Raw genomic sequence first — 15,925 nt, forward strand, 5'->3', positions numbered from 1 at the left:
GAATACAACAAATCCTTTTCAACTTATATTCAATTGAATAGACTGCAAAGACAAGATATTTAACGTTCGAACTGGTAAATTTTGTTATTTTTTGCAAATATTAGCTCATTTGGAATTTGATGCCTGCAGCATGTTTCAAAAAAGCTGGCACAAGTGGCAAAAAAGAGTGAGAAAGTTGAGGAACGCTCATCAAAGACTTATTCGGAACATCCCACAGGTGAACAGGCTAATTGGGAACAGGTGGGTGCCATGATTGGCTATAAAAGCAGCTTCCATGAAATGCTCAGTCATTCACAAACAAGGACGGGGCGAGGGTCACCACTTTGTCAACAAATGCCTGAGCAAATTGTTTAAGAACAACATTTCTCAAGCAAGGAATTTAGGGATTTCACCATCTACGCTCCGTAATATCATCAAAAGGTTCAGAGAATCTGGAGAAATCACTGCACGTAAGCCATGATATTACACACCTTGGATCCCTCAGGCGCTACTGCATCAAAAAGCCACATCAGTGTGTAAAGGATATCACCACATGGGCTCAGGAACACTTCGGAAAACCACTGTCAGTAACGACAGTTGGTCGCTACATCTGTAAGTGCAGTAGAAGCATTTAAGTCCCATCTTAAAACTCATTTGTATACTCTAGCCTTTAAATAGCCCCCCTGTTAGACCAGTTGATCTGCCGTTTCTTTTCTTTTCTCCTCTGCTCCCCTTTTCCTTACGGGGGGGGGGGGCACAGGTCCGGTGGCCATGGATGAAGTGCTGGCTGTCCAGAGTCGGGACCCGGGGTGGACCGCTCGCCTGTGCATCGGCTGAGAACATCTCTGCGCTGCTGACCCGTCTCCGCTCGGGATGGTGTCCTGCTGGCCCCACTATGGACTGGACTCTTACTATTATGTTGGATCCACTATGGACTGGACTCTCACAATATTATGTCAGACCCACTCGACATCCATTGCTTTTGGTCTCCCCTAGAGGGGGGGGGGGTTACCCACATATGCGGTCCTCTCCAAGGTTTCTCATAGTCATTCACATCGACGTCCCACTGGGGTGAGTTTTTCCTTGCCCTTATGTGGGCTTTGTACCGAGGATGTCGTTGTGGCTTGTGCAGCCCTTTGAGACACTTGTGATTTAGGGCTATATAAATAAAGATTGATTGATTGATTGAAATTAAAACTCGACTATGCAAAGCCAAAGCCATTTATCAACAACACCCGGAAACGCTTCGCTGGGCCCGAGAGCTCATCTAAGATGGACTGATGCAAAGTGGAAAAGTGTTCTGTGGTCTGACGAGTCCACATTTCAAATTGTTTTTGGAAACTGTGGACGTCGTGTCCTCCGGACCAAAGAGGAAAAGAACCATCCGGACTGTTCTTGTCACGGCGCGGGCTCGAACCCGCTTTTCTCCGGCAGCTGGGTCTGCCAGCACCTCTGTTGGCAGTGCACCGAGACACGCCCCTGCTCGGGACTGATGAGGGTGAGCTGTATATAGACCAGTGGACCCAAGGATCCTGGCCGGAACTTAATCTTCAGTTACCTTTGTAAGCACCCCGTGTCTGCCTTCCATCCCGCAAACTCGCTCTGGGACTTCCTTGTTTCCGTGTCTGATGCCCCTGTTGTCTTCCCGCTGTGCTTCCCGTGTTCTCCCTTTGGATTTCTGACTGCCTTCCCCGATACTCGACCCCTGCTTGGACACGGACATTGTCGCCTCTCTCCAACCCTTGACTGCTTGCCTCCCCACGGACTGCCTTCCTGCCTTGTCCCTCCTCTCACTCAAACATTTAAGTAAACACTCAACAATTAATTAATACACATAGTTGCACACCATACACTCTCTTGGATTTTGTCACACTCCATTTCCTTAGTTTATATTATTATTGTTTGATTATTATATATAGTGTTAACATATATAATAAATCATAGAGCTTCTACGCCCCTCTTGTGTCTGTACCGTCAACTCCCCCTGCAATACATAACAGTTCTAGGGTGAAAGTGTAAAAGTCAGCATGTGTGATGGTATGGGGGTGTATTAGTGGCCAAGACATGGGTAGCTTACACATCTGTGAAGGCACCATTAATGCTGAAAGGTACATACAGCTTTTGGAGCAACATATGTTGCCATCCAAGCAATGTTATCATGGACGCCCCTGCTTATTTCAGCAAGACAATGCCAAGCCAGATGTTACAACAGCAGGGCTTCATAGTAAAAGAGTGCGGGTATTTGATATTTGATATGATATGATATTTCTGACTGATTACAAAACTTTAAGAAGGTTGTCACGGAAGTAAACAATGTGAGTAAATTGGGTCAAAAAATATGAATTGGGCTTTAAAGTGAAAACCCAATCCAAACAACCTTCCCTAGTCATGGCGAAAATGCAATCTACAGACATGGTCACACATAACACAACCTGCTCACTGAACTGTATGGATGTTATTAAATGTCCAAACACCATAAACAATTCCAAATGACACCCATTTAAATTCATAACAATGCATGATGGGAAAATATAAAACACTCTTTTTACACCTATCTATGTTTGGCGCATTTTAGCTGCTTGATATTTCTGACTGATTACAAAACTTTAAGAAGGTTGTCACGGAAGTAAACAATGTGAGTAAATCGGGTCAAAAAATATGAATTGGGCTTTAAAGTGAAAATCCAATCCAAACAACCTTCCCTAGTCATGGCGCAAAAAAAAAATGCAGTCAACAAACATGGTCACACATAACACAACCTGCTCACTGAACTGTATGGATGTTATTAAATGTCCAAACACCATAAACAATTCCAAAGGACACCCATTTAAATCCATAACAATGCATGATGGGAAAATATAAAACACTTTTTTTACACTTCTATGTTTGGCGCATTTTAGCTTCTTAATATTTCTGATTGATTACAAACCCTTAAGAAGGTTGTCACGGAAGTAAACAATGTAAGTAAATCGGGTCAAAAATTATGAATTGGGCTTTAAAAAGAAAACCCAATCCAAACAACCTTCCCTAGTCATGGCGCAAAAAAAAAAAAAATGCAGTCAACAGAGATGGTCACACATAACACAACCTGCTCACTGAACTGTATGGATGTTATTAAATGTCCAAACACCATAAACAATTCCAAATGACACCAATTTAAATCCATAACAATGCATGATGGGAAAATATAAAACACTCTTTTTACACTTATCTATGTTTGGCACATTTTAGCTGCTTGATATTTCTGACTGATTACAAAACTTTAAGAAGGTTGTCACGGAAGTAAACAATGTGAGTAAATCGGGTCAAAAAAATATGAATTGGGCTTTAAAAAGAAAACCCAATCCAAACAACCTTCCCTAGTCATGGCGCAAAAAAAAAAAATGCAGTCAACAGAGATGGTCACACATAACACAACCTGCTCACTGAACTGTATGGATGTTATTAAATGTCCAAACACTATAAACAATTCCAAATGACACCCATTTAAATTCATAACAATGCATGATGGGAAAATATAAAACACTCTTTTTACACTTCTATGTTTGGCGCATTTTAGCTTCTTAATATTTCTGATTGATTACAAACCCTTAAGAAGGTTGTCACGGAAGTAAACAATGTGAGCAAATCGGGTCAAAAAATATGAATTGGGCTTTAAAGTGAAAACCCAATCCAAACAACCTTCCCTAGTCATGGCGCAAAAAAAAAAAAATGCAGTCAACAAACATGGTCACACATAACACAACCTGCTCACTGAACTGTATGGATGTTAATAAATGTCCAAACACCATAAACAATTCCAAATGACACCCATTTAAATCCATAACAATGCATGATGGGAAAATATAAAACACTCTTTTTACACTTATCTATGTTTGGCGCATTTTAGCTGCTTGATATTTCTGACTGATTACAAAACTTTAAGAAGGTTGTCACGGAAGTAAACAATGTGAGCAAATCGGGTCAAAAAATATGAATTGGGCTTTAAAGTGAAAACCCAATCCAAACAACCTTCCCTAGTCATGGCGCAAAAAAAATGCAGTCAACAGACATGGTCACACATAACACAACCTGCTCACTGAACTGTATGGATGTTATTAAATGTCCAAACACCATAAACAATTCCAAATGACACCCATTTAAATTCATAACAATGCATGATGGGAAAATATAAAACACTCTTTTTACACTTATCTATGTTTGGCGCATTTTAGCTGCTTGATATTTCTGACTGATTACAAAACTTTAAGAAGGTTGTCACGGAAGTAAACAATGTGAGTAAATCGGGTCAAAAAATATGAATTGGGCTTTAAAGTGAAAACTCAATCCAAACAACCTTCCCTAGTCATGGCGCGAAAAAAAATTCAGTCAACAGACATGGTCACACATAACACAACCTGCTCACTGAACTGTATGGATGTTATTAAATGTCCAAACACCATAAACAATTCCAAATGACACCCATTTAAATCCATAACAATGCATGATGGGAAAATATAAAACACTCTTTTTACACTTATCTATGTTTGGCGCATTTTAGCTGCTTGATATTTCTGACTGATTACAAAACTTTAAGAAGGTTGTCACGGAAGTAAACAATGTGAGTAAATCCGGTCAAAAAATATGAATTGGGCTTTAAAGTGAAAACCCAATCCAAACAACCTTCCCTAGTCATGGCGCAACAAAAAAAAAAATGCAGTCAACAGACATGGTCACACATAACACAACCTGCTCACTGAAATGTATGGATGTTATTAAATGTCCAAACACCATAAACAATTCCAAATGACACCCATTTAAATTCATAACAATGCATGATGGGAAAATATAAAACACTCTTTTTACACTTATCTATGTTTGGCGCATTTTAGCTTCTTAATATTTCTGATTGATTACAAACCCTTAAGAAGGTTGTCACGGAAGTAAACAATGTGAGTAAATCGGGTAAAAAATTATGAATTGGGCTTTAAAAAGAAAACCCAATCCAAACAACCTTCCCTAGTCATGGCGCAACAAAAAAAAATGCAGTCAACAGACATGGTCACACATAACACAACCAGCTCACTGAACTGTATGGATGTTATTAAATGTCCAAACACCATAAACAATTCCAAATGACACCCATTTAAATCCATAACAATGCATGATGGGAAAATATAAAACACTCTTTTTACACTTATCTATGTTTGGCGCATTTTAGCTGCTTGATATTTCTGACTGATTACAAAACTTTAAGAAGGTTGTCACGGAAGTAAACAATGTGAGTAAATCTGGTCAAAAAATATGAATTGGGCTTTAAAGTGAAAACCCAATCCAAACAACCTTCCCTAGTCATGGCGCAAAAAAAAAAAATGCAGTCAACAAACATGGTCACACATAACACAACCTGCTCACTGAACTGTATGGATGTTATTAAATGTCCAAACACCATAAACAATTCCAAATGACACCAATTTAAATCCATAACAATGCATGATGGGAAAATATAAAACACTCTTTTTACACTTATCTATGTTTGGCGCATTTTAGCTTCTTAATATTTCTGATTGATTACAAACCCTTAAGAAGGTTGTCACGGAAGTAAACAATGTGAGTAAATCGGGTCAAAAATTATGAATTGGGCTTTAAAAAGAAAACCCAATCCAAACAACCTTCCCTAGTCATGGCGCAAAAAAAAAAATGCAGTCAACAAACATGGTCACACATAACACAACCAGCTCACTGAACTGTATGGATGTTATTAAATGTCCAAACACCATAAACAATTCCAAATGACACCCATTTAAATCCATAACAATGCATGATGGGAAAACACTAAACACTTTTTTTTACACTTCTATGTTTGGCGCATTTTAGCTTCTTAATATTTCTGATTGATTACAAACCCTTAAGAAGGTTGTCACGGAAGTAAACAATGTGAGTAAATTGGGTCAAAAAATATGAATTGGGCTTTAAAGTGAAAACCCAATCCAAACAACCTTCCCTAGTCATGGCGCAAAAAAAAAAAATGCAGTCAACAAACATGGTCACACATAACACAACCTGCTCACTGAACTGTATGGATGTTATTAAATGTCCAAACACCATAAACAATTCCAAATGACACCCATTTAAATTCATAACAATGCATGATGGGAAAATATAAAACACTGTTTTTACACTTATCTATGTTTGGCACATTTTAGCTGCTTGATATTTCTGACTGATTACAAAACTTTAAGAAGGTTGTCACGGAAGTAAACAATGTGAGTAAATTGGGTCAAAAAATATGAATTGGGCTTTAAAGTGAAAACCCAATCCAAACAACCTTCCCTAGTCATGGCGCAAAAAAAAAAAATGCAGTCAACAAACATGGTCACACATAACACAACCTGCTCACTGAACTGTATGGATGTTATTAAATGTCCAAACACCATAAACAATTCCAAATGACACCCATTTAAATTCATAACAATGCATGATGGGAAAATATAAAACACTGTTTTTACACTTATCTATGTTTGGCACATTTTAGCTGCTTGATATTTCTGACTGATTACAAAACTTTAAGAAGGTTGTCACGGAAGTAAACAATGTGAGTAAATCGGGTCAAAAATTATGAATTGGGCTTTAAAAAGAAAACCCAATCCAAACAACCTTCCCTAGTCATGGCGCAAAAAAAAAAATGCAGTCAACAGACATGGTCACACATAACACAACCAGCTCACTGAACTGTATGGATGTTATTAAATGTCCAAACACCATAAACGATTCCAAATGACACCCATTTAAATTCATAACAATGCATGATGGGAAAATATAAAACACTCTTTTTACACTTCTCTATGTTTGGCGCATTTTAGCTTCTTAATATTTCTGATTGATTACAAACCCTTAAGAAGGTTGTCACGGAAGTAAACAATGTGAGTAAATCGGGTCAAAAATTATGAATTGGGCTTTAAAAAGAAAACCCAATCCAAACAACCTTCCCTAGTCATGGCGCAAAAAAAAAAAAATGCAGTCAACAAACATGGTCACACATAACACAACCAGCTCACTGAACTGTATGGATGTTATTAAATGTCCAAACACCATAAACAATTCCAAATGACACCCATTTAAATTCATAACAATGCATGATGGGAAAATATAAAACACTCTTTTTACACTTCTATGTTTGGCACATTTTAGCTCGTGTTTTGTCCCACGTTTTTCAAAAACGTGTGAAAAAGGAAAAAGTTGTTTAAATATGTTTTTTGTAGGACAAACATGACAAAAACCTTCCTAATGGTTAGAAATCCCACTGTTTATATTAAACATGATTCTCTGATGAGAGTATTTGGCAAGCGCTGTTTTCTCCTACTTGTTTCGGCGGTCCTTGAACTCACCATCGTTTATGTACATGTATAACTTTCTTCGATGCTGCCACAGAAAGACGTGTTTTATACCACTCCTTCTTTGGCTCATTTTGTCCACCAAACGTTTTATACTGTGCGTGAATGCACAGTGAATGCCGCGGTACGGCCGCGTTAAAGCACCAATTGAGTTTTTTTAAATGGAGGTTCGGCTTTAACGTAAGATGAAACATTTTATTCATGACATGTGTTTCTCCTTCTACTGAAACTATTCTCCGATCGAATAAAAGCTTTTAATTTCATCCGCTTGTTGATTTCATGGCAGATTTACTGGGCTCCCCACAAGCCTGCGAGGAGCGTGTGCCAGGACAAATAGCTCAGAAGAAACAAAGTCTACAAGTCATGGTGGGAGCAGTAGATAGAAGGCATGCAAACACACACACGATAACACACGTTGATATTGCGGGAGATGCACTTGCCTGGAGCTTGAACGCTTTGGGACATTCTGGCTGTTTGTTATGGATAAACAAATGCAAGTGTTAATATGTCAGACCCAAACGCCACTATTCTGGCTTGGAATGAAGCCTTTGTAACAAAAAAATGACATCCAAATGTCAACAACACCCGTCAACTGAGGAGGGAGATCTTACAGGAATGTTGTGGTCTTTGCGTCCTTTGTGTGAAGAAGCAACATGGGCCAGGTACTGGATCACTTTCTTGGTGTTCTCCGTCTTGCCGGCACCGGATTCACCTCTGGGAAAATACGGAGTTTGGCAATGAGGATACTTGCATAAATGAGTCACGATACGGACAAGAAAAACAGTCAAAATATGTCTCCATTCTTTGTGAGATTGACAATGATCGCGATATACAGGTAAAAGCCAGTAAATTAGAATATTTTGAAAAACTTGATTTATTTCAGTAATTGCATTCAAAAGGTGTAACTTGTACATTATATTTATTCATTGCACACAGACTGATGCATTCAAATGTTTATTTCATTTAATTTTGATGATTTGAAGTGGCAACAAATGAAAATCCAAAATTCCGTGTGTCACAAAATTAGAATATTACTTAAGGCTAATACAAAAAAGGGATTTTTAGAAATGTTGGCCAACTGAAAAGTATGAAAATGAAAAATATGAGCATGTACAATACTCAATACTTGGTTGGAGCTCCTTTTGCCTCAATTACTGCGTTAATGCGGCGTGGCATGGAGTCGATGAGTTTCTGGCACTGCTCAGGTGTTATGAGAGCCCAGGTTGCTCTGATAGTGGCCTTCAACTCTTCTGCGTTTTTGGGTCTGGCATTCTGCATCTTCCTTTTCACAATACCCCACAGATTTTCTATGGGGCTAAGGTCAGGGGAGTTGGCGGGCCAATTTAGAACAGAAATACCATGGTCCGTAAACCAGGCACGGCTAGATTTTGCGCTGTGTGCAGGCGCCAAGTCCTGTTGGAACTTGAAATTTCCATCTCCATAGAGCAGGTCAGCAGCAGGAAGCATGAAGTGCTCTAAAACTTGCTGGTAGACGGCTGCGTTGACCCTGGATCTCAGGAAACAGAGTGGACCGACACCAGCAGATGACATGGCACCCCAAACCATCACCCAACCATGCAAATTTTGCATTTCCTTTGGAAATCGAGGTCCCAGAGTCTGGAGGAAGACAGGAGAGGCACAGGATCCACGTTGCCTGAAGTCTAGTGTAAAGTTTCCACCATCAGTGATGGTTTGGGGTGCCATGTCATCTGCTGGTGTCGGTCCACTCTGTTTCCTGAGATCCAGGGTCAACGCAGCCGTCTACCAGCAAGTTTTAGAGCACTTCATGCTTCCTGCTGCTGACCTGCTCTATGGAGATGGAGATTTCAAGTTCCAACAGGACTTGGCGCCTGCACACAGCGCAAAATCTACCCGTGCCTGGTTTACGGACCATGATATTTCTGTTCTAAATTGGCCCGCCAACTCCCCTGACCTTAGCCCCATAGAAAATCTGTGGGGTATTGTGAAAAGGAAGATGCAGAATGCCAGACCCAAAAACGCAGAAGAGTTGAAGGCCACTATCAGAGCAACCTGGGCTCTCATAACACCTGAGCAGTGCCAGAAACTCATCGACTCCATGCCACGCCGCATTAACGCAGTAATTGAGGCAAAAGGAGCTCCAACCAAGTATTGAGTATTGTACATGCTCATATTTTTCATTTTCATACTTTTCAGTTGGCCAACATTTCTAAAAAATCCCTTTTTTGTATTAGCCTTAAGTAATATTCTAATTTTGTGACACACGGAATTTTGGATTTTCATTTGTTGCCACTTCAAATCATCAAAATTAAATGAAATAAACATTTGAATGCATCAGTCTGTGTGCAATGAATAAATATAATGTACAAGTTACACCTTTTGAATGCAATTACTGAAATAAATCAAGTTTTTCAAAATATTCTAATTTACTGGCTTTTACCTGTAAATCCAAGCAAGTCCATCGTTTTTTTGTTTTTTCCCCAGGTAGAGGATGTTGAAATAGGGCAGTTTATGTCAGTACGGTCCCTTGTTTTCATTTCATTTTGTAGGATCATTCTAACCCGGGTTCACATTGTAAACAAAGCATCTCTCCCTGCCCCCACTATACTACACTACACTACACTATACTATACTAACCACCAGGCCTCTCCAGTCCTGTACTCTCCCCTTCATAACGCTTTGCTGGACCACAGTGTGGTTCTGTGGGCCAATTCCCCAGAGTTCCCAAAGCGGTTCTTTTGGACCACTCTCTAATGATAGCTGTCCATCCACACTGGCCACAGCCAGGTCTCCGGGCTCCGGAACACCAGGGCCAAGTCTCGGGGCTCCGGAACACCAGGGCCAAGTCAGAGGGCAGTCCAGCGGTTCTACATACCAGTGGTTTTACTCAGGATGGTTGTTACTTCTCTGCACTGGATGGAAGGGCTGGGTTCTTGAACACGACACAAACATAGCAAGATATGAGTGTGTCTTCATAGTAGTACCAGAGTCTTAGACTTGGATTGGTCACATCTAGTCTTAGACTTAGATTAGTCACATCTAGTCTTAGACTTAGATTGGTCACATCTAGTCTTAGACTTAGATTGGTCACATCTAGTCTAAGACTTAGATTAGTCACATCTAGTCTTAGACTTAGATTAGTCACATCTAGTCTTAGACTTAGATTGGTCACATCTAGTCTTGGACTTGGATCGGTCACATCTAGTCTTAGACTTAGATTAGTCACATCTAGTCTTAGACTTAGATTGGTCACATCTAGTCTTAAACTTATATTAGTCACATCTAGTCTTAGACTTAGATTGGTCACATTTAGTCTTAGACTTAGATTGGTCACATCTAGTCTTAGACTTAGATTGGTCACATTTAGTCTTAGACTTAGATTGGTCACATCTAGTCTTAGACTTAGATTGGTCACATCTAGTGATCAGTCAGATCTAGTCTAAGATTTAGATCAGTCACATCTAGTCTTAAACTTAGATTAGTCACATCTAGTCTTAGACTTAGATTGGTCACATCTAGTCTTGGACTTAGATTGGTCTGATCTAGTCTTGGACTTAGATTGGTCACATCTAATCTTAGACTTAGATTGGTCCGATCTAGTCTTGGACTTAGATTTGTCCGATCTAATCTTGGACTTAGATTGAGCAGATCTAGTCTTGGATTTAGATTGGGCAGATCTAGTCTTGGACTTAGATTGGGCAGATCTAGTCTTGGACTTAGATTGGGCAGATCTAGTCTTGGACTTAGATTGGTCAAATTTAGTGTTGGACTTAGATTGGTCAAATTTAGTGTTGGACTTAGATTGGTCCAATCTAGTCTTAGACTTAGATTGGTCACATCTATTCTTAGACTTAGATTGGTCACATCTAGTCTTAGACTTAGATTGGTCACATCTAGTCTTGGACTTAGATTGGTCATATCTATTCTTAGACTTAGATTGGTCACATCTAGTCCAAGACTTAGATTGGTCACATCTAGTCTTAGACTTAGATTGATCTGATCTAGTCTTGGACTTAGATTGGTCACATCTAGTCTTGGACTTAGATTGGTCACATCTAGTCTTAGACTTAGATTGGTCACATCTAGTCTTGGACTTAGATTGGTCCGATCTAGTCTTGGACTTAGATTGGTCACATCTAGTCTTAGACTTAGATTGGTCACATCTAGTCTTAAACTTAGATTGGTCCGATCTAGTTTTAGACTTAGATTGGTCACATCTAGTCTTAGACTTAGATTGGTCACATCTAGTCTTAGACTTAGATTGGTCACATCTAGTCTTAGACTTAGATTAGTCACATCTAGTCTTAGGCTTAGATTGGTCACATTTAGTCTTAGACTTAGATTAGTCACATCTAGTCTTAGACTTAGATTGGTCACATCTAGTCTTAGACTTAGATTGGTCACATCTAGTCTAAGACTTAGATTAGTCACATCTAGTCTTAGACTTAGATTAGTCACATCTAGTCTTAGACTTAGATTGGTCACATCTAGTCTTGGACTTGGATCGGTCACATCTAGTCTTAGACTTAGATTAGTCACATCTAGTCTTAGACTTAGATTGGTCACATCTAGTCTTAAACTTATATTAGTCACATCTAGTCTTAGACTTAGATTGGTCACATTTAGTCTTAGACTTAGATTGGTCACATCTAGTCTTAGACTTAGATTGGTCACATTTAGTCTTAGACTTAGATTGGTCACATCTAGTCTTAGACTTAGATTGGTCACATCTAGTGATCAGTCAGATCTAGTCTAAGATTTAGATCAGTCACATCTAGTCTTAAACTTAGATTAGTCACATCTAGTCTTAGACTTAGATTGGTCACATCTAGTCTTGGACTTAGATTGGTCTGATCTAGTCTTGGACTTAGATTGGTCACATCTAATCTTAGACTTAGATTGGTCCGATCTAGTCTTGGACTTAGATTTGTCCGATCTAATCTTGGACTTAGATTGAGCAGATCTAGTCTTGGATTTAGATTGGGCAGATCTAGTCTTGGACTTAGATTGGGCAGATCTAGTCTTGGACTTAGATTGGGCAGATCTAGTCTTGGACTTAGATTGGTCAAATTTAGTGTTGGACTTAGATTGGTCAAATTTAGTGTTGGACTTAGATTGGTCCAATCTAGTCTTAGACTTAGATTGGTCACATCTATTCTTAGACTTAGATTGGTCACATCTAGTCTTAGACTTAGATTGGTCACATCTAGTCTTGGACTTAGATTGGTCATATCTATTCTTAGACTTAGATTGGTCACATCTAGTCCAAGACTTAGATTGGTCACATCTAGTCTTAGACTTAGATTGATCTGATCTAGTCTTGGACTTAGATTGGTCACATCTAGTCTTGGACTTAGATTGGTCACATCTAGTCTTAGACTTAGATTGGTCACATCTAGTCTTGGACTTAGATTGGTCCGATCTAGTCTTGGACTTAGATTGGTCACATCTAGTCTTAGACTTAGATTGGTCACATCTAGTCTTAAACTTAGATTGGTCCGATCTAGTTTTAGACTTAGATTGGTCACATCTAGTCTTAGACTTAGATTGGTCACATCTAGTCTTAGACTTAGATTGGTCACATCTAGTCTTAGACTTAGATTAGTCACATCTAGTCTTAGGCTTAGATTGGTCACATTTAGTCTTAGACTTAGATTAGTCACATCTAGTCTTAGACTTAGATTGGTCACATCTAGTCTTAGACTTAGATTGGTCACATCTAGTCTAAGACTTAGATTAGTCACATCTAGTCTTAGACTTAGATTAGTCACATCTAGTCTTAGACTTAGATTGGTCACATCTAGTCTTGGACTTGGATCGGTCACATCTAGTCTTAGACTTAGATTAGTCACATCTAGTCTTAGACTTAGATTGGTCACATCTAGTCTTAAACTTATATTAGTCACATCTAGTCTTAGACTTAGATTGGTCACATTTAGTCTTAGACTTAGATTGGTCACATCTAGTCTTAGACTTAGATTGGTCACATTTAGTCTTAGACTTAGATTGGTCACATCTAGTCTTAGACTTAGATTGGTCACATCTAGTGATCAGTCAGATCTAGTCTAAGATTTAGATCAGTCACATCTAGTCTTAAACTTAGATTAGTCACATCTAGTCTTAGACTTAGATTGGTCACATCTAGTCTTGGACTTAGATTGGTCTGATCTAGTCTTGGACTTAGATTGGTCACATCTAATCTTAGACTTAGATTGGTCCGATCTAGTCTTGGACTTAGATTTGTCCGATCTAATCTTGGACTTAGATTGAGCAGATCTAGTCTTGGATTTAGATTGGGCAGATCTAGTCTTGGACTTAGATTGGGCAGATCTAGTCTTGGACTTAGATTGGGCAGATCTAGTCTTGGACTTAGATTGGTCAAATTTAGTGTTGGACTTAGATTGGTCAAATTTAGTGTTGGACTTAGATTGGTCCAATCTAGTCTTAGACTTAGATTGGTCACATCTATTCTTAGACTTAGATTGGTCACATCTAGTCTTAGACTTAGATTGGTCACATCTAGTCTTGGACTTAGATTGGTCATATCTATTCTTAGACTTAGATTGGTCACATCTAGTCCAAGACTTAGATTGGTCACATCTAGTCTTAGACTTAGATTGATCTGATCTAGTCTTGGACTTAGATTGGTCACATCTAGTCTTGGACTTAGATTGGTCACATCTAGTCTTAGACTTAGATTGGTCACATCTAGTCTTGGACTTAGATTGGTCCGATCTAGTCTTGGACTTAGATTGGTCACATCTAGTCTTAGACTTAGATTGGTCACATCTAGTCTTAAACTTAGATTGGTCCGATCTAGTTTTAGACTTAGATTGGTCACATCTAGTCTTAGACTTAGATTGGTCACATCTAGTCTTAGACTTAGATTGGTCACATCTAGTCTTAGACTTAGATTAGTCACATCTAGTCTTAGGCTTAGATTGGTCACATCTAGTCTTACACTTAGATTAGTCACATCTAGTCTTAGACTTAGATTGGTCACATCTAGTCTTAGACTTAGATCGGTCACATCTAGTCTTAGACTTAGATCGGTCACATCTAGTCTTAGACTTCGATTGGTCACATCTAGTGATCAGTCAGATCTAGTCTAAGACTTAGATCAGTCACATCTAGTCTTAAACTTAGATTAGTCACATCTAGTCTTAAACTTAGATTAGTCACATCTAGTCTTAGACTTAGATTTGTCCGATCTAATCTTGGACTTAGATTGAGCAGATCTAGTCTTGGACTTAGATTGGGCAGATCTAGTCTTGGACTTAGATTGGGCAGATCTAGTCTTGGACTTAGATTGGGCAGATCTAGTCTTGGACTTAGATTGGGCAGATCTAGTCTTGGACTTAGATTGGGCAGGTCTAGTCTTGGACTTAGATTGGGCAGGTCTAGTCTTGGACTTAGATTGGGCAGATCTAGTCTTGGACTTAGATTGGGCAGATCTAGTCTTGGATTTAGACTGGTCAAATTTAGTGTTGGACTTAGATTGGTCAAATTTAGTGTTGGACTTAGATTAGTCCAATCTAGTCTTAGACTTAGATTGGTCACATCTAGTCTTAGACTTAGATTGGCCACATCTAGTCTTGGACTTAGATCAGTCACATCTAGTCTTGGACTTAGATCGGTCACATCTAGTCTTAGACTTAGATCGGTCACATCTAGTCTTAGGCTTAGATTGGTCACATCTAGTCTTAGACTTAGATTGGTCACATCTAGTCTTAGACTTAGATTGGTCACATCTAGTCTTAGACTTAGATTGGTCAGATCTAGTCTTAGACTTAGATTGGTCAGATCTAGTCTTACACTTAGATTGGTCACATCTAGTCTTAGACTTAGATTGGTCACATCTAGTCTTAGATTTAGATTGGTCACATCTAGTCTTAGACTTAGATTGGTCACATCTAGTCTTAGACTTAGATTGGTCACATCTAGTCTTGGACTTAGATTAGTCACATCTAGTCTCAGACTTAGATTGGTCACATCTAGTCTTAGACTTAGATTGGTCACATCTAGTCTTAGACTTAGATTAGTCACATCTAGTCTTAGACTTAGATTGGTCACATCTAGTCTTAGACTTAGATTGATCTGATCTAGTCTTGGAATTAGATTGGTCACATCTAGTCTTAGACTTAGATTGGTCACATCTAGTCTTGGACTTAGATTAGTTACATCTAGTCTTAGACTTAGATTGGTCACATCTAGTCTTAGACTTAGATTGGTCACATCTAGTCTCAGACTTAGATTGGTCACGTCTAGTCTCAGACTTAGATTGGTCACGTCTAGTCTTACACTTGGATCGGTCACATCTAGTCTTAGACTTAGATTAGTCACATCTAGTCTTAGACTTAGATTGGTCATATCTCGTCTTGGACTTAGATTGGTATGATCTAGTCTTGGACTTAGATTGGTCACATCTAGTCTTGGACTTAGGTTGGTCACATCTAGTCTTGGACATAGATTGGCCACATCTAGTCTTGGACTTAGATCGGTCACATCTAGTCTTGGATTTAGATTAGTCACATCTAGTCTTGGACTTAGATTGGTCACATCTAGTCTTAGACTTACATTGGTCACATCTAGTC

General features: G+C 39.0%; 1 protein-coding gene across 2 annotated transcripts in view; it reads right to left on the reverse strand.

Moving 5' to 3' along the window:
* The window catches only part of LOC133615346 (myosin-10-like), a 215,291-nt gene that overhangs the window by 112,532 nt on the left and 86,834 nt on the right, over positions 1–15,925 (reverse strand). The window contains exons 5-6 of one of the 2 annotated variants that reach the window (XM_061973877.2): positions 7,964–8,066; positions 7,793–7,822 (exon numbers count right to left, since the gene is read on the reverse strand). In XM_061973877.2, coding sequence (XP_061829861.2) covers positions 7,793–7,822; positions 7,964–8,066 — 133 coding nt within the window. The remainder of the gene's footprint in view (positions 1–7,792; positions 7,823–7,963; positions 8,067–15,925) is intronic. The other variant, XM_061973878.2, reaches the window with a different exon arrangement.

The sequence above is a fragment of the Nerophis lumbriciformis genome, linkage group LG22 (assembly GCF_033978685.3).
Source record: "Nerophis lumbriciformis linkage group LG22, RoL_Nlum_v2.1, whole genome shotgun sequence".
Lineage (NCBI taxonomy): Eukaryota > Metazoa > Chordata > Actinopteri > Syngnathiformes > Syngnathidae > Nerophis > Nerophis lumbriciformis.